This window comes from Manacus candei, unplaced genomic scaffold (genome assembly GCF_025592945.1).
Source record: "Manacus candei isolate 608988 ecotype Guabito, Panama unplaced genomic scaffold, ASM2559294v1 h1tg000024l, whole genome shotgun sequence".
NCBI classification, from domain to species: Eukaryota; Metazoa; Chordata; class Aves; order Passeriformes; family Pipridae; genus Manacus; species Manacus candei.
Window position 1 is genome coordinate 764,887 of NW_026138072.1, and position 19,670 is coordinate 784,556.

The window sequence follows — 19,670 nt, forward strand, 5'->3', positions numbered from 1 at the left end:
AGTAAATACTGCTATTGTTCCTTTCACAATGAAATGGAGTGGAGAGGGCATAGGATTGTTGTGCAAAACTGAGCTTCCTCTGCCTAGGGATGCCAGGTGAAACTTTTCAGTGTACAGACCATTAAGAGGGAAAGTAAGGTAGTGTTTGCCATGCCTGCAAAATGGGCAGGAAGTGCTGCCCACATTTGTTCTCCTCTGCCCCCACCAAGGCAACATTTACTCAGCAGCATAAGATAAGAACAGGATGACTTTCGTTTTGTTAAGGAACAATGAAAGTCACTGTAATCTAATTGCGAAGACTGTGATGTACTGTTTATGTTCATCCACATAAATTCAGTTTGAATTTCTTCCATTTTATGATTATGAGGAAAAAAGAAATAGAAAAGTGCAAAAATAAGTTCTTCCAGGAACACAATGGGCTCATAGTTCCCAGAGGAGTATAAATCTGGAACAGGGAAAAATTGCTTGACTGTACACACTGACCCTTCAGTATTGCTAATTTGTGCAAGCCAGGGCAGTTCCCAAGCTGCTATCCTATCTTAAGCTAAACAATGCTTCAAGAAGCTGTCTCTTATTCTTTGACATCTCCCTGATTTGCCATATCAGCAAGGACATAGGACATAGCAAGCCCAGTGCAGATTTGTCTCAGCTGCCTCCAATGTCTACAAATGGGTATTTAAAGGTGCAATACATAGATATTAAAATAGAGGTGATGGAAGAGAGAGATTAGTTTTTCTCTACCACAAGTAAAATCAACAGCAGACCTGATTTTTAAAATCAGCTGTCCTGGTGAAACAACATGGTGTGAATGCTGCTGTTCTGGTCTCATAACAGCACTGTAGGTCCACTTTGAGCTGGATGGAGTAAATAGCTGCACTGGAGAAGCAGTTCCCATCTAAATCCAGAGTAAATGTTGTGAAGAAAACATTAACAGATAGCACTCTTCTAAGAGCAAGATAATGACAGAAGTAGTTTCCATGTGAACACCTTTCTTCAGTCCTGTTACATCTATCTTAGTAGAAAACGCAGCTCTGTTACATCTATCTTAGTAGAAAACACAGCTCACCAAAGTCACTGCTCTTTCAAAACAATATGACAAATCTTACCAGCGCCCTTGCTTCACTATCTGATGACTATCTAAGATGCAATATTGGGTGTTTTTTTAATCCTGGCATTCCAGTAATAGGAAGTAAAACAGCCTGTCATGGGAAAGACTCAGCTTTTCCTCTGAGGAAAAATGAAATTACTATTTAAAAATAACCAGTGCAGAAATCTGCTTCATTTTCACTTTTGCTTCCAAATTCCTCTTAAAGAAAATTCTGTTGAATAATCAGTTCAAATGTGAGACTTCTTACTGTCATGTAGCATAGAATCACAGTTCATATTTTTTTACCTGACTTACTTACAGGGTTTTACATAGAGAGCGCATTAAAATTCTCTGAAGTGACATAATGTTGATTTACTGTTCTTACTGCGATTTTTTTTTTTAGTCTGTCCTTTGATATAATTTCAACCTCTTATTGCTCTTGTGCTATGAAATATCTTCTATAAGTTTCCATGCTGGTGGGTACTTGTGGTAATTTTTAGTTCAATGTGTTAGAAAGTTTGGAAATGGGATATGGGCATTTAATGATGTCTCTCTAAAGATGACCTGCTTAGACATAAGATAGCATTTACAACTTTTATTCAAATTCACACAAAATGTTTGAATCCAAGCACCATTCCTGAGACTGAAGCAGTTAATAAGGGCATTCTTAAACAAAAATTCCTTGAGCAACAGTAAGTCCAAAAGTAAAGTGTATCAAAGGCACTCAGATGACCTCTTCACAGTGGTAAACCACATCTCATGACAGCATAATTCCCAGTAACTTCAAGATATCTGAAGAGGCATGGCTTTCCATTGCTGAAGTGCAAGTACATCCCCATGAGTTCACTGTTTATCCCAAGGCTAAAGTGCTGTAATTTCCTTTGAAGTCCCCAAAAACAGATACAAGAAGTGCAAATTATGGCATATAAGATGAAGAGTTTTCACAGAACCAAATCTCACTGTCTCTTGAAACTGTGACAGTTGACAAGTACAAAGCCTCAGTTTGAGTGTTAGAATCATCTCCTTAAAGAAAGAGAATGAAATAGTATTAGTTTAAAAATTTGCAATAATTTAAGAAAATAAATAACCTGATTTTAACAATTGAGTGGTAAAGAGTGAAAGCTCTATCTTAATTGCATGCAAATTTTTCTGGGCTGTGCTGAAGTTGCAGTGGCTCCTTAAAACTGTCATAATTTACGAAGACATTTTGTTCCAATCTTTTCTGAGGTAAGAACTGTCTCTGTCCCTCTCTTTTCTGTGGTCCAAATTTTGAATTTTCTATTACATCAAAGTCATCACTGACTTTCAGCCATATAAATTAAATAACAAAACTGGAATCTGGTTAGAGAACATCCGTGGAAATGCTTATCAGTAAATCTGTGCATCTGATTAAAAGTGTGCAGAACTAGGACTTCAGTGATGAGGTCAAATGTCCTACATATTCAGTTCTGATTCAGCTTGAGCAGTAAGTTAAAACTGATAACATTAACAAGCCCTGTTCCCGTAACCAGAGTCATGTGGGTCATTTCCAAGGCACTCTGGTAAAGCATCTGTGGCTTTTATGTTTCAACTACCTACCTACTCATCATGGAAAAAAGGTTCTTTCCAGTGTTTCTTAAAAATATGTGATGCTGAGAAATATAAATATTTGTCATCTGACTTACTGCATGTTGCACAAAACTTTCGGTCATTAAAATGAAGAAGTAAAACAAAACCACAAAGAGCTGCCTCGTCTCCTTTAATTTCTTCATTTCACTAAGTGCACAGAGGAGGCTATGGCCTATATAGTAAAAAAATTCTACAACAGTAATACAAAAAGCCATGGGAAGCCAGGATATCCTCAGACAATGTGCACTGGAATTATGCCTGGACATGCACCAATGCTGTCCTCCAGAATGCTGCTTGCTTTAAGCCTGTGTTCATTTGTGCATGGCATAATGCCACTAAAGTTTCACACCATCACGTGAGAGCCTTTGACTAGAGCAAGTGCTGATTTCTGAAAGGTGAAAGAGCCTTTGACTAGAGCAAGTGCTGATTTCTGAAAGGTGAAAGTGTCATTTTGACTGTAATATCTACCGATGGCAGTGGATTGAACATGCAAACATGACAATCTGAGGTGAATTGGGAATCAGTGAATTCATGCCTTCTTTATCCAATCCCTAGTTTTCACCTACAAAAGTTATTTTTTAAGCTGATGACTTCTTGATGTATTGTTTTAGTAGTCAGAAACATGGGCAGATTCTCAAATAAATCCTGTCCTTGGAAAGGCCCTGACTTGCCTGTTTGTCCAAAAGCTGATATGTATTGTTTCTTCAGGCTGCTTGGCCAGCTGCTTGGCTGTATCGCAATTTTGCTCCATTTTTGCTCACTGGGAGAAAATCATGCATATACCTGGAGCACATTAGGCAGCCTGAGGGCTGACCTCAATAGGCTGTGTTAGGGTCTGCTTGGACTACAAGGAATTACAGCTTAATCCAGTACCTCTGTACCTAACACTGGCCACAGCCTCTCTCCTCACAATGCATTAACCTGTCAGATCTTTTATTTATAGGTAACAAAAATGATTTATGTAACTAGATGCTTTAAGAGCTTTCTTATCATATTGCTTTATAGTTTTTTATGGTGGTTTCTTTTTTTCAGTTCATTTTTAGTACAGATGCATCCTGACAGTTTTTTACCTTCCTTTTGCAATGTAAAAATTCCTAGGGATGTCTAGGGAAGTCATATGCTCCTAAAATGAGAAGTAGCTCAGGACATGATATAATATTCCAGATAAATGAGGTATCATTTTATTTCTTGTTAAGATCCATAGCCTAATTCAAAGTATAACAGACTATTACCACCAAAATCTTGATGCCTTCCAAAACAACCAGCTTTCCATGTGTATCCTACTCAGCCAAGACTACTAGAACTCCCGTTAGTATACAGAGATGTATGCTGAGCTATGTATGCAAGTTTTCTCAGTAAAAAGGAACCGACATCCATAAATTTTTACATTGCCTGTAAGAAAGTCAAAAACTTTAGATACTGTATTTCTAAAAAACTGAGGGAAAAATGAATTTAAATTAAAAACTATCCTCTATTTTGATGTAACATTATCAAGTTGCAATCTACATATTTTTTACAATTTTAGATGTAAGAAAGAAAAATCTGTAAGCATAAATACAAAAAACCCTAATGACTTACTGTTCTCATCTTTCAGGTTAGGGTTCAGTTTTCTTTTCCTGCCTGTTAAAGTAAATATATACAAATTTAGCTTAAACATTTCTAGGCCTGAAAGAAACAATACTATTTAAGTAAACTTTGGGTTAAACTGAGCTTTAAACACATTCAAGTTTGCTACTGTCATACCAAATACATAAATTTTTCTGCACTTCTTTTCTTTTACAAATCTTGAGCCAAATTCTGAAGACATAATGTTAAGACTTTCCTTTCATGACTATAAATATATTTGTCTAAGTTTACTGGAGTCTATTCATATGCAAGAAAATACTAAAAAAATAGCCCATTTGCTTTATTGCTTTAGCACTAGTGCACTTGCAAACAAGGAAAGAAACACTGTTTGTGATAGTCTAGGATGGCACACCATTTTAGTTACACAGCCTTAATGGAGATAGAAAACAAAAATTCTGTGTCAAATGCTGTAGGTACAATGTCTGCGTAGCTATGAAGAAAACACCATTCAAGCTATGCTTTTACAGCCCTCCTTATCCAAGGCAAAGCTTGTTTTTACAGAATACTAGATAGTATTTACGGAATACTAGCTGGCCAGTTTAAAAAATGTATCTTTCCATGTACCTTGTCTCACATAGGTAATAAGATGAGGAAAACAAAACCCAACTCAAATGATCCAAGATCTCATTTTAGAACATCCTTGTCATCTAGAAATAAAATGTAACCAAAGTCACACAAGTTTGCCTAGTTACCAAAATTTCCTACATGTTGTTCACAGGAAAAATAAAGAAATAGTGAAAAGATTCACTATCTGAAGTAAAATGTACCTTTTCTGGATTGCCCATTCTTGAATAATTTTCTCTTCTGAAATATTATTAGTGCAGAAAGAAGGACCGCTACAGTCACACATGTGGGGATGATAAATGACATCAGGGATTTTTGTCCACTGTACTGTGTACTCATTAAAGCTGTCAAAATCATGAAAGGAAAGTAAATTTATAACTTACAAAACAGGCATAGTTTATGAAGTTATTGGTTCTGTTTCTCCAGAGTCTTGCTCTGACTGAACAAAAGATTCTTTAAATTTATCAATGTAATGTTTTACAGTCATTTTATGAATACTTTATACTGCAATATTTTTGTAAAAAGCCTTACAAAAAAAGATTCAAATCTCTCATTTCTATGGCATGCAAGTGAGCTCTACTGCAACTTATCTGTATCCCACTTCACAGACTCACAGAATCACAAAATAGGACAGGAAGGGACCCCTGGTGATCATCCAGTCCAACCCCCCTTGCCAAAGCAGGGTCACCTAGAGGAAGTGACACAGGAACACATCCAGGTGAGCTTGGATGTCTCCAGAGACGGAGAGTCTACAACCTCCCTGGGCAGCCAGTTCCAGTGCTCTGCCACCCTAAAGGTAAAGAAGTTCTTCCTCGTGCTGATGTGGATCTTGTTGTGGTTTGGTTTATGGCTGTTACTCCATGTTATGTCACTGGACACCATTGAAATGACTCTGGCACTGTAGTCTTGACGTCTAGTTTTGAGATATTTTATGTGCATTGATGAAATCCCCTCTCACTCTTCTCTTCTCTTCTCTAGACTAAACAGGCCCAGCTCCCTCAGTCTCTCCTCCTAAAAGAAGTGCTCCAAACTCCAACTCAACTTTGCAGCCCTCCGCTGGACCCTCTCCAATAGCTCCTTGTCTCTCTTGTCCTGAGGAGCCCAGAACTGAACACACTCCAGGTGTGGCCTCCCTAGGGCTGACTAGAGGGGGAGGATCACCTCCCTCGACCTGCTGGCCACACTCTTCCCGATGCACCTCAGGATACCATTGGCCCTCCTGGCTGCAGGAGCACACTGCTGGCTCATGGACAAGCACACTGCTGGCTCTTGTCACCTATCAAGACTCCCAGGTCCTTCTCAGCAGAGCTGCTCTCTTTGGGCAGCCCCCAAACTGTGCTGGTACTTGGGATTATTCCTCCCCAGGTGCACTTGCCTCTGTTGAACCTCATTAGGTTTCTCTCCACCCAACTCTTCAGCCTACCAAGGCTCCACTGAATGGCAGTACAGCCTTCAGGTGTATCAGCCACTCCTCCCCCCGGTTTAGTGTCATCAGTAAACTTGCCGAGGGTACATTCTATCCCTTCATCCAGGTCATTGATAAACTAGCTGAATAAGACTGGATCCAGTACTGATCCCTGGAGAATGCCACTAACTCCAGGCTTTCAATTGGACTCCACTGATGACAACCCTCTGACCTCTGCCATTCGGCCAGTTCTTAATCCACCTCACTGTCCATTCACTTAATTTACATTTCCTGACCTATGAGGATGTTATGGGAGACATGTCAAGGTAGGCAACAAGGTAAACCAATTAATTAGGAGTCTATCAAGGAAGACACCCATGCAGCTGAAAAAATTCCCTCTGTACTGGCAGACAAATAAGGGGAGCTACCCTAAAATTAAAATTAGAATATATAGAATACAGACTGGCTTGTTGAACTGTAAACTAGCTGAGACTTCACAGACATCAATAATATTGACTTGTTTAGTTTCCCGAGCATCAATATTACACTGTTTTCTAGAACTGAATTCCAGTGATGAATTATAGAACATGATGTATGTATGAATACTCTCTGACCTATACAGGTTAAAGGTGATACAAACCTGAAGTGGAAATATGAGCTGAAGTTTCTCCATTCAGTTCTTTATTCCAGAACACACAGCTGTAGTTCTCACTCATATTTGGTTTGAATGTCAGGATGCTGGTGACATTGTAGAGGCCATCTGCAGTCAGTGTATAGGTGGTATTTGCAGGTCCACTGAGATTGAAGTTCTTCTCATTTTGCCAGAAAACCTCCGCCAGAGGAAAGCCTTCTGACTGGCACATAAAAACAAACATGTCTTCACCTGGTTTTCTCATTACTTGAGTGTTTATTCTCTTGTAGGATGCTGCATAAGAAGTTGTTGAGTGAAATTGTTGTATGCAACAATAGTAATTTTCCCACTTCACTTTTCTTCCTTCCCTTTAATGCCACATATTGTCTACGGCTTTATCTGAGGGAAACTTATTTAAAATGATGAAGGATGTTTTGTATAGCAATGCAGTATTCATTATTCAATCCTTACCACGCCTACAGCAACAGAATGTACTCCACTACTTTATACAAGGCAGCTGTTGACACTAAATTTATGAGTTATCAATATGGAGGACACAAGTGAAGACTCGTAGGACTCTATTTTCACTTTTTGAATATGCCACTTCAAGAAAAAGGCTGATTTTAATGTTTGTTTTACCACAGCTTATAAATAGTATGATATTCTCATTATATTAGAACAAAATTGACTTTTCAAGGAAACCAATGGGGGTTTTAAGAATGACTGTGTCCATTTTTGCATTTGACAAAGGTTGTTATTTAGATGTCTGGGTAGGAAATTAATGCTGCCTTGTGTCACATGGATATGCGTGGGAAACACCAGAAGTCTTTCAAAGAACTGGTCTCTCATGCTGTCCAGTAACATCTGCCTTTATTACTAATGTCCATTTGGCTTTGATGAACACAGAAAATCACGTGTCCTTGCTCTGGGAGCTGCAGTCACTTAAGGAATTCCCACGCACTTGGGTAGTTGCAGCAGTGCTCATAAGTGTATTAGAGCACCTCTGAGAAACTTTTGGGAATGGCCCAAGGTAGCCCAACAAGGCAGGAGATCAAATGGGAGGTGGTGACACTGGAGAAGAGGGTGTGGAAAGAAGGAGGAAGGATGAAGGATAGATGGAGAACAAATGCTGTCCCTCTCTGGCACAGACTGCTCCCGGAGAAGCTCAGCTGGCCATTGAACCAAAGACTAGTCAGCAACAACACAACTGCTTTGGTTCAGCTGAGGGCTGAGCGCAGGGTCTTCGTGAGAGAATTAGCAACAAATTCCTTCAAAGTAATCAATTTCTACAAGCTTGTAGGAATTTAGTAGACACATCTCAGTGAATATATACTTACATTCAATTCAACCACTAACCTTTTACTTCCAAAGTAATATACTTGTAGTCCACACCCCGGTAGTTAATGAGACAAAGATATGATCCCGCATCTGTGATCTTCACACTGATGATCTGAAGGATTGCTCGTCCCAGCTTCAATTCACTGTGCAGAAGTGATGCTCTTCCTATGTAATCAGGATGTTGGGATGGAGGGACTGCCTTCCCATTGCGGAGTGTGTACACCTCTTTTGATTTCAACCAGCCTGGCCTTTTCTGCTCCCAAACAACAGTTAGGAGTTCTAGATTTACTGAGCCATTCACAGGGAATCTGCATTCCATAGTCACATTGTTCCCATACTCTGCAATGTAGAGCTGTTGAGGAACTTCAACTGTAAATAACGCTACATGAAAAAAAGAAAACCATTTCATTTGTTGTATTAAAATGTGTTCTGATTTTCCTTAAATTTGGGCGATACTGTATCAGGTATTTGGGCATATGGTTACTGGGTTGACTGAACACTTTAAGCATTTTTTGTTCATACTCACATTAACATTTTTTAGTTAATATAATTGCCATATAGTAATTATAGCAAATGATCTATATTGGTTACAGAATCTGAAAGATAAGGAGAAAATGAGCAAGTTTTTTTTTCACATTTTATAACTAACTTCAAGCTCAGCCAGTGATTACACAGGAAGCACTTTTATGATACTATGATGGTCTCTTATATGTCCTAAGATTCTAGTAAAAACAACAGTTAATTGTGGAAACAGTAAATTTAATTTCATTATCCTTTACAGAAAGAAATACCAATGTAGTTCCTGTGAAAGAGAGTTGCGCTGGATAAGCATGTGCTTAGAAAATCTGCTATGTAGCAATTACAGTCTCCTACAAGCCTGAAACCATGTGAATATCATTCGATCCCATGCAATTTCTCAGATACATGCAACAGTATTACAGAAAATATATAAAAATAATCTTTGCCATTCACCCAATATGAAATACATATTTTTATGAATAGTTTACCATTTTAAGGTGTACTTGATAAAGCAGAGTTATTTACAATACATCATTCAAAATACGTTGTTACTACTTTCTGTATTGGATGTACTATATATTGGTAGATTTAATTCAGAACCACTTGGAAGTATTGATAACAACATTCCAAAGAGAAGACCATGCAACTGTTTATGCATTCCTTTTATTGTATGTGTTTGTGAAATAGTTGCAGGGAAAACTTCAATTCCTCTTATAAGTGTTTGTTTATTCACTCTAATACAACTGTAATGAGGGAAAAAATTATATGAAAAATCTGAAAAAATGCCAAGACCCTTTTAAGTTTTAGCCAAGCTGCTCCTCCTACAGGCATGCACAGGGGAACATAGGTGGTTTGACTTCACTTTGCCTCACACTGAGGTTGTTCTGTTTCCCAGTGGGTGTGGGTTGCTTTGGTCATCCTCCCTCTCACAGCCATGGCTGCTGCTGGTGGACACCTCAGCTGTCAATATGCAATACATTAAAGAAGCTTGACTGTGGAAAGTGATGGACATCTGTCCTGTGCTCAGTTAGTGCCAGTGCCTTCTGTAAGACACTGGAAAGCAAAGGCTCCAGACATTACTGGCCATTCATGCAAGTATTGTTGGAGGTGCCGAAGCCCACATACTAAGGGCTGCATTGATTCTGCTGATGGAATTGAAAGACAGTTTCTCTCTCACCTGAAACCATGAAGAGCTGTGTATCCAGCAACAGAATTGTGAGGATCTGAAACATTTTCTCAGGTGGATCTGAAACAAAAGTAGGACGGCATCAGAACTTGCAACAACTACCTTTTCCTGCTGAAGCAGATCAGAGCCATGCTAGCCTTCAAAACCCATCACATTGCTCATAAACAGCAAAAATAGAACCAATCACTAGGCTACCAGTAGAAACAAGGAAAATCCTGACTAAAGCAATCCATGCACACATGCAGAGTATGAACCAATGGCAATGAATGAGTAGCAACAAGGGGAAATAAAACATTTCCACAACTTCATCCATGACGTTTTCAGAATCTGTAGCTTGCAGGCAGCCTTAAATAGTCTGAGAGGGCAGTGCTTTTACATGTTTTACTGCTTGCGAATAATAAAAATCAATTGCAATTAACATCTCACATGCTAGAGAGCTTCATAAACATGCACAAGGGGATTTTTTAACTGTCTGCATTAACACCTGATCAGTTTACAAGACCACTAACCCCGATTTTGTTTCAACTTTGCTTTGCATACTTTTTTTCAGATTCTTATTGTCTGAGTTCTTTAACCTAAAGACCAGCAGATACCTGGAACTTATTGTGAGGTGGAAATCTCAGGATGGATAAATTACAGTTTGCTTCAGAATGGATTGGAATGAAGACTTACTGCTGCTAATTCTTTCACTTTGCACATATCAATGCCTGATGTGTACAAAGTGCCTTATGTTACTGATAGTAAACCCACAGGCCTGGAATAATGCAAAAGGAGAAAGTACAGTTTTAGAGTAAGTATATTCCTGTTCCAGTAGCAAGCAGACTATTAACTATTTTTCATACTTTTGTATACAGATCAACATAAGTAAAAGGAAAAAAACCAAATAAACAAAAATCACCAGAAAAATGTCTAACAAAACTAATGAGATAATAGAAAAGAAGGAAGAACTACTTTGAATAAAGTGTGCTAACATACAGTATAACCTGAAAAAAATAGTGAAGAAGATCCAGAAATAAGCTATAAGGAAGTAAAGAAGAGAAGGAGCACTTTTAGACTTCCCCAGAGCTAGACTAACTGAAGGAGGGGTTTAATTTTACTTTGGTGTTCTTTTGTGGCTCAGCTTGAAACATCCTTTTTCCAGTCTTCTCAGGTGCTGCATTTCTCTCATTGTTTCTGCCTTTGAGCTCTCAGTACCTCAGAAAGTGAGGCTCAAGTTTTAGAAAATTAGCAGCCAAGATTACAGGATCTAGTTGATCAAAGGAAGGCAGTTGATGTAATCTACTTGGATTTCACTAAAGCTTTTGGTATGTATCTCACAGTATCCTTTCGGACAAAATATCCAGGACGCAACTGGATAAAGACATCATGAAGTGGGTGAGCAACTGGCTCATGGGGCAAGCACAGAGGGTAATAGTGAATGAGGTAAAATCAGACTGGTGACCTGTCACTGGTGGGGGTCCATCTTGGGCCCTGTGCCCTTCAATATCTTCATAAATTATTTGGATACAGGACTCGAAGGGATACTAAGCAAATTTGAAGGTGACACAAAACTCAGAGGAGCTGTTGACTCCCTCAAAGGCAGGGAGGCCCTGCAGAGAGACCTTGACAAGTTAGAGGACTGGGCAATCATGAACTGTATGAAGTTTAATAGGGGAAAGCTGGATTCTGCACCTGGAATGGGACAATCCTCGATGTCTGTACAGGTTGGGGAATGAGATGCTGGAAAGCTGTGCTGTGGAAAGGGACATGGGGATACTGGTCGATGGCAAGTTGAATCTGAGTCAGCAGTGCCCTGGCAGCCAGGAGGGCCAACCGTGTCCTGGGGGGCATCAGGCAAAGCATCGCCAGCTGGTTGAAGGAGGGGATTGTCCTGCTCTGCTCTGCACTGATGCAGCGTCACCTTGAATATTGTGTGCAGTTTGGGGCACCACAATGTAAGGAATATATTAAGCTCTTAGAGAACCTTCAAAGGAGGACAATGAAGATGGTGAAGGGCCTGGAGGGGAAGCTGTATGAGGAGTGGCTGAGGTCACTTGGTGTGTTCAGCCTGGAGAAGAGGAGACTGAGGGGAGACCTCATGGCAGTCTACAACTTCCTCATGAGGGGAGGAAGAGGGGCAGGCAGTGATCTCTTCTCTGTGGTGACAAGTGACAGAACCCAAGGTAAAGGCCTGAAACTACGTCAGGGGAGGTCTAGGTTGGCTATTAGAAAAAAGTTCTTCCCCCAGAGGGTGGTTGGGCACTGGAACAGGCTCCTCAAGGAAATGGTCACAGCACCAGGTGTGTCTGAATTCAAGAAGCTGTTGGACAATGCTCTCAGGCACATGGTGGGATTCTTGGTTACGGTCCTGTGCAGGGCCAGGAGTTTGACTTGATGACCTTTAGGGTCCTTTCCTACTCAGCATATTCAGTGATTCTGTAACTTTTTGGGGAAATTTAGACATAGTCATTTGATGTCACAGATAAAGGTGGATATGCAAACTTCCATAAGCAGACTTATTATTTGTAAATGAAAGCTAGTTACTTTTATCAGAGGACTGATTGATTCGCCACTATTTAATGTGTGATGAATGGTAATTACTTTAGCTGTATGAGAAAGGAGCTAATAAACATTATCAGTATCAGTATCTCAATTTTCTGGATGCAGAAGACTCTACTGCCCTGACAGCCAGGTTAAATTCCACTCATGGAGCCACCATAGGAAACTGTATTTCACACTTAATACTATAAAGAAAATTACTGTCCTCAGTCTCCTGCTATGCTCACTTCTCTATACAGCTTACCTAGAAGCAGGTGGACATAGTGGGAAGAGCTGAATGAAGAATGAAACAATATTTCACATCAGTATTTAGATCCCTGAATTAGCCTTATGTGAGACATTTGAGGTAATCCCCTCCCTTTTTATAGCTCGAAGTACATTGAGAATGCAGAGTGTGTTTATTTCATAATGTAGGGTATGGGACTTTTTTAAATATACATATTACTGAGAGTAAAATGATAGAACAAAAATGAGGGGCAGCATAAACAAAGCCCCAGCAGATAGAAATCATAGTTATTAAATATCAAGTAAATCTTGCCTAACCAGACGGATTAGCATGAGAAGAGCATTGCACATAACATAAATAAATAAAAGAACCCAAATGCAAAAACATTTTCACTTGTGATACCAGAAGCAGAGTCATGGGATGGTTATGGGGATCAGAAAAGATCTGTATTAGAATGATCAAGGATCTATTAGCATGGATCTCTATTAGAAGAATCAAGGATCTGTCAGCAAGGATCTGTGTTAGAAGACATCCTTCTTTATTTCCATAATCTCACTAGCAGACATCAAGCTGTTTTGCAACCTCAGTGCAATCTACCCATGCAATTTAATCATGTGGCTCTGCTGCCTGACACACATCCATAGAGAAATCTGCACCAGCATCTGGAAGGTGATTTCTTCTGAGCTTGCACTACCAAACCTTCACGCTGTTACAGAATAGCCCTTGTTTTCTCTCTGTTTTTTGAAAAACATATGGCATGCCCTGCTATGCAATAGTCCTTGTACACAACTATACTAACAAGCTTATGCACAGCACATCTTTTTTTTTCCTTTAATCAAAAGGCCATTTCTCAAGCATTTTCATAATTTCATAGGGATATAACAAAGGAATGCTGCAGTATAAAATCAGCACTTAATAGTTCTAGCAGCAAAGTGAGGAATTGAAAATACATATCTGACAACATGAAGAAGTTGCATGACCTTTCAACAGCAATTCAGATCTGGTCATCAAATTATTTCTCAGACCAACCTGCAGAAGGAAAAGCAAGTTTTCACACAGTGCTGTGTGATTATGAAAATCAAGCTGAAAAAACTGTGAGGGTTGAGGTGATGAAAAGCATCACATCAACATCTAAAAATCATCATGGCTTTTTATGAGTTGTAATAGTTTCAGTGAAGATGTGGGGCCCAAGACTAATAATTTGAATGGGAACAAAGAAAACAAAAGTATGACTATGAATGGGAGAAAGGAGAAATATAATCTTCTGTCTTTATACAGTTTTTTTGGTTTGCTGGAAGTACTAAGTTGAAACCCATACTCGACTTTCATTGGCCCACAAGGAACATATCCTGGTAAGTTTTTTTAGTGAATGATGAGTGAAATCTAGATGGCAATGATAAAAAATTGCTAAAGTTCTGCCAAAGAGCTGTTTTAAAAGGATCAAGGAGCCATTGGCATAATACCTGCTAATATATATAATAGCATGATATATGCTAATGTGATATATTAGCATATTAGCACCAAAGGTCAAAACCCACACAATGTATTGTTTTCCTGGTTTTGATTCAGCTGATCGTGCCTGTGACTTTAGTCCTGACCCCAGTTCACATACCCACAGGGATTATAACACTCATCTCCAGAAAAAAGTAATTTTTGGTTAGTGGAATGCCTTACTCCACATAAAATCTGAAGTGGTTGCCCAAAATCCTTCTGGTAAGGAGTAAGAAGGATATTTCTTGTTCCCTCAGAAAATTTAGACTCAGCATTCCCATTTCAAATTGCACAAGCTGTATGCTCCAGGCAAAAATGTTGTTCCATTTTCAACATAATGTATAGACTTCATTTAATTCTACAGATACAAGTGAAGAGTTGTTTATCCTGACAGAGCTATATTTTATGAGGATGCTCTCAGGAACTGAAATTGGTAGCAAAATGGGAACATCAAACTCCTATATGCTTAAACCATGAAACTCTTGAGCAAAAGCTGCGATAGTTCTTTTAAGTAGCTGTGCTTTGTGTAAATCTCTTTGGTATGTGTTTATTGCTATGGCTACTGGATCTTATTTTCAGGGAAGACTCATGTGAACTACAGTGAGTTGTTAAGTGAGGTAGGCACTAGTCTATCATGGTCATAAGCGTTAGGACTGATTTGGCCTCAGTTAAGGAAAACTCTCACCATGTTGATAATATTAAGTTTACAAGAAGTTTTGTAAAGCAAAGGAACATAAAGATCACAGAATATTTTGCAACCTAGTCCCTAATAATAACGATTGAAAGCTGTATCTGAATAATGTAAATTAAATTCTATTCCTTTCATCCATACATCCTGAAAGATAATAATGATTTTCTTAAATAAAAGGAGCATCTTAGTATAAGACCCTCTGGAACCACCTTTGCTTAGTAGCCTTGCTATGATTGTCCCTGCTAACTGCAGGGGGATTGGAATAATTGGCCTTTAAAGGTTCCTTCCAACCCAAATCATTCTATGGTTCTAAAATTGTTCCCAACACGAGAATAACAAAGGATCGTATGCTGAACAAATCTTTATGCTGTCCACTAAACAAACACAACCAGAAGCACAGTCAGTGACTCAGGGACCTTATAGTCTAGCAAATCATGGAAAACCCTTTCCAGGAAACATCATTTCAGCTATTAAAATATTTGTATTCCAGCAAATGGATAATTAAGAAGAGTAAATTCATTTGGCATTTACATAATGAAACTTAGCAGCATTAAGCAAGGAGGGTTTTGTAGACCAATAACTTCCACCAGAATAATCAGAACTGCTGGAAAAGCTAAACAAGCTTTCAAGCCACCAAATTTTCTCCAGGTTTAAAGCAGAAGTTCACAAAAATTGCTCAGATTTCGCTCTGAAAGAACAAAGAATTAAAGGACTAATGGAAGGGTTTTTGGTCCTTTTGAAATTTAATGGGTATGGGTATTTTAGACAGACCCTTGTTTGTACTGTATTTCCCTGCAGACTAAGTTATCCCATTGACAGCACTTACAACATGCTCATGCTCAGTTTTAGCTAGTATAACACAGGTGTTCTTACAACATTACTGGAAGGAACCAGGGACATTGCACTTCCACAACTCCCACTGGGAGGAGGATGGTAATGTCACCAGGCTGGCCGGGTGGCCTGTGTCCACCTCCACAAGAACTGTCAAGTACACTTTAGCTAACAAGGTATTGCAAGTGGCCTGAAACACTGATAAGGAATCCCTAGCTAGCAGACTAGATTTGAAACACCAATATTGCAAATTATTTGTTCATTCCTACATTCAAAATTTTTACTCTACTGCTGACATACTCTGTAACATTAGAGAGATCAGCTCAGGTTGCTCTTTTCCTATTCCCTCTCCTTCTAGGGTCTTTGTCTTTTATACTGCAAAGGTAGAACCTGTAGAAAACACAGCACAGTGCCCTCTGGAAATATTCCAAAATAACAAACTCATCCGAATACCAGAAGCAATCCAGCTGCGTTAACATGGCATCCTACTTGGCTCCATATGACTCTTCCTGTATGAGATGGAGCTTTATGTTCACTTAGAAAAGAGATATCTTGTCATACACCTATGTACACTGCAAAAGACTGAGGGGTCCCAGTCACTGTTTGTTTTGTCTTTCTGTTACTGAAACTCCCTTATCTTCTGTGCATCTTGCAATTTCAAAAGCTTCCTTCCAACACTATCACATGTGCAAAAACGCACAACATTTTTGACATCCTCATGAAATGGCTAAACTGATTTTCCTTTCAGTGAAGGATCCAGTTCTAAAAAAGAAAACTAAAAAAAAAAAAAAAAATCCTAGGTCAAAAAATAAACCACAAAAAAGCAGCATTAGATCCTCATACAAATTACATCTGTTCTATATCTCACCATCAGAAAGAAGGTACTTTGTGTCCGTGAGGAATTTCATACAAAAACCTAACCATGCATATTAAAATTTGTTCAAAGTCTATTTCTCATGCCCGTCTCAGTATATTCTGTGGACATAGTCTTTTGCCCTCATTCCCTCCAACCCACTTCATCCACATACCTTCTCATCTGCTGTTTTTCCTCTACTTTTCCACACTTGTTGCAGTGTCTCATTGCCCACATCACTCACAGTCAATTTATTATTGGGACCATTCCTTTGCTTCTGATGATGACCTATGACAGCCTATTTGCCTCATTTCAGTCTGCTCTCCATCTCACTTCATCTTTCAAGTGAAGAGATAATTTCTCACATCCTCATTAGCTCACACTTTCTGTGAATTCTCACTTTCACTACATTGTTTAACTGTCACCTGTTGTATCTTTTCCACTGTTACTTTTTTTTGTTCAAAAATACAATCATTGTCAAATACAATCATTGTCTAATACAACCTCAAAAAAATACTTTTTTCCCATAGATGCTAGGATAGGATTGGGATGAAATTTTGTTACAGAAAACATTATATTTAAAATGCATCTGTGTATTCTACAGAACACACACCTTTCAGCTCTTAGCAGCAGCACTGAACAGTACAGGCTAACACTCTGACACTGATATACTGCAAATTTTTCTTCATTTCTTCAGCTTCTACAGAAAGAAAGACTTTTCAGAGAGGCACAAGAAATTCTCCTCTTCATAGCCTGTGCCCCTCCTGAGATGCAGAAGGTGAAAATCTCCAGACTAGCTGTACAATCAAAACAACCCACTGTCTGCAGGTAGTGGGTTAAAAACAATCAAAAGAAAGTAAACAGGAACACAAAGATATAAATATATACAGAGTTTTTTTCTCCATTTGACTCTTCCCTGAAATTCAGAACGAAATATTTACTAACAGCTATGTCCTGGTGCATAAGCTGAAGAGTTCAGCAGCACTGCTTATGCATTTGCCTGTGACAGAAGACTGAATTGCAAGACAGGTTCAGCTTCTAAAACTAGGTTTTAGTTGTATTCAAGTTGTATGGACCTGTGTTTCAGGATCTGGGAGTTAGCAATCTCTGGTTCAGAATCAGTCTACACCCCAGAAATAACTGGAAAATAACTTAATTTAAGTAAATCTTAAGAAACTAGGAAAAAAATCTGCAATCCATCAGTTAGAAATACATTAAATATCAATTTGCATTTTATCATTGTTATACTCACATCAGATCTTTATGCAGTCATTGGAGAATCCAGTTCATGCAGTTAAGATTTTCAAAGTTATACAAAGTATCTGTATCCTATTTGCACAATAGCAGGAACCACCCAAGTCTCATGACCAGTGCATATGCAACATGCACCAACAGCACAGCTTATAGGCTGATTTTATTCATGCTTTATGTCACGAAACAACTGACTTTTAAAAGGAAATCACCAAGATTGTTAGGATCTTGTTAGCAGTTCCAGTTTCGTTTTGATGTTTCATGCTGAATATACTCTGAGGTCAGGTCTCTGTGTTGCTGAGAATGTGCATCCACAAAAATTACACAAAGCATTCTATAAAATTTATATGCTCAAATTCTGCTTTTAATCACACTCATAACTTTTTGCTGGGTTTATACCCCTTTAGAGAAGTATACAGCCTTGGCATTTGAATTGCATTTGCTAGGACTGTTCTGCATTCATGAAACTATCAAGGTACATTTTCTTAGTTTTCATCAGACTAATTTTACAAGAATTCCTCTAGTGATTACCTAGCATTTGCAGCACAAATTTTGTGTTTTCATATATATTGATATTATTACAAAACAAAACAAAACAAGAGGATAATCAAACACTCCAAAGAGGCTGTGAATCTCCGTCCTTATCTTACAAATGTATCAAACTTTACAGGACAAAGCCTGAACACTTGGATTTAAGCTGGCACCACTTTGAGTGTGAGGTTGGACTCAGTGACTGACAGATCTTCTTTCCAACATAAAAGTTTCTGTTCTACTAAACAGCCTTTACAAGGGATGTATCTGTTCATTTTTCATCACTTTATCCTTTAATTTGTGATGACATCATGATTGGGAGACATAAAAGAGGATACAGTCTTCCTAGGTTTCTCGATGCATTGGTGTTACAGGTCGTATACACATACTCTTTTGTCTCCAGTTAGCTCCTTATCACTTGGGAGAATTGTGCTCTACCTCCACACAAATAATGATTGTGGCTTTAGTCCTGTGAATCCTGTCTGTTTTGGAATGATGTGTGATGATTGCCTCCCTTACAGTTCCAGACTGAGTCAGACTGTGAAATCATGTCTACTGCTGCCTAGCGCAGAGCAATCCACCTTTTTTTCCTTAGTATACTTACTCTGTGTAGCCCTGTCACATAAAGTAACTCCAAGTTACTTTATAAAGTAACTCCATAAAGTCTCCCCTTTCCCCAGAAAAGCTCCAATGACCTCTTTGGGAGCTGTTAGAAGTCAAGGATTTGGATGACTGGACACTTGAAAAGGAGAGAAAAGCCCATAAGATTAGGGTTGAGATTGATCTATGATTTACAGTTAAAATCAAGTTAGGCCTTATGATGGCCTAATACTTTCAGTAAAAGCAAAAGGGAAAAGATGGCAGAAAACTGAGATCTGTGCTCTTTTTGTAAGTATGGGAGAGCGGGGGAATTGAATCTTCTTAAGGCTCTTCTTCCTGTCTGATGCTTGCCTGCCTACTGTTTCTCTTAACTCCATCTTCACCCTCCACCTGCTGCCAATTCTCAAAGGCCTTGTCTGTTTTGTGGCCTTCTAGAAGACAAATAGCCTATTTAGGGAGACGTATTTATGCAAACACACCTTTCAATTAAAAACTTTTTTAAAAGGATTTATTAATGGTAAAAATGAAGAAATAAAGCAAAAAAAAATACAGGATGTGCAGGTTATGCAAATGCCTTGAGCATTCTGAGATAGTAAAGGCTCTGCCAGAGCCACTGTAAAAGATGGATGTCCCAGCTCAAGTCATGGCGCTTCCCAGTAAATGTTGTTGCAGAATACCAGGTCCTACCATGTGA

The 19,670-nt window shown here is 38.8% G+C and overlaps 1 protein-coding gene and 1 long non-coding RNA gene across 5 annotated transcripts in view; one reads left to right on the forward strand and one right to left on the reverse strand.

Annotated features, from left to right (window-relative positions):
• The window catches only part of LOC127471404 (uncharacterized), a 30,335-nt gene extending 19,752 nt beyond the window's left edge, over window positions 1-10,583 (forward strand). Inside the window, exons 3-5 of one of the 3 annotated variants that reach the window (XR_007904644.1) lie at window positions 5,494-5,681; window positions 5,864-6,616; window positions 10,515-10,583. This is a non-coding gene — a long non-coding RNA (uncharacterized LOC127471404). Of the gene's footprint in view, window positions 1-5,493; window positions 5,682-5,863; window positions 6,978-10,514 lie in introns of those variants that run through there. The other 2 variants (XR_007904642.1, XR_007904643.1) reach the window with 2 other exon arrangements.
• On the reverse strand, window positions 1,279-18,047 carry LOC127471398 (programmed cell death 1 ligand 2-like). 2 transcript variants are annotated; one of them, XM_051788260.1, is made up of 7 exons: window positions 17,847-18,047; window positions 9,956-10,024; window positions 8,278-8,640; window positions 6,931-7,215; window positions 5,089-5,229; window positions 4,274-4,315; window positions 1,279-2,110 (listed from the first exon to the last, which is right to left on the reverse strand). In XM_051788260.1, exons 2-7 carry the CDS (start codon window positions 10,008-10,010, stop codon window positions 2,004-2,006), a joined length of 993 nt encoding a protein of 330 aa, XP_051644220.1. In that variant the 5' UTR covers window positions 10,011-10,024; window positions 17,847-18,047; the 3' UTR covers window positions 1,279-2,003. The 2 variants fall into 2 exon arrangements, with proteins under 2 accessions (XP_051644220.1, XP_051644221.1); XM_051788261.1 differs by lacking the exon at window positions 17,847-18,047 and adding an exon at window positions 17,208-17,346.
• Between the last annotated feature and the right edge of the window lie 1,623 nt (window positions 18,048-19,670).

Bases quoted from the DNA above. Each gene is read 5' to 3' on its own strand.
- LOC127471398 (XM_051788260.1), bottom strand. From the start codon at position 10,010: ATGTTTCAGATCCTCACAATTCTGTTGCTGGATACACAGCTCTTCATG. The intron at 8,641-9,955 runs GTGAGAGAGAAA...TTTTTCATGTAG, and splicing joins ACAGCTCTTCATGGTTTCAG to CGTTATTTACAGTTGAAGTT. The intron at 2,111-4,273 runs GTAAGTCATTAG...TCTTTCTTTAAG, and splicing joins TAACCTGAAAGATGAGAACA to GAGATGATTCTAACACTCAA.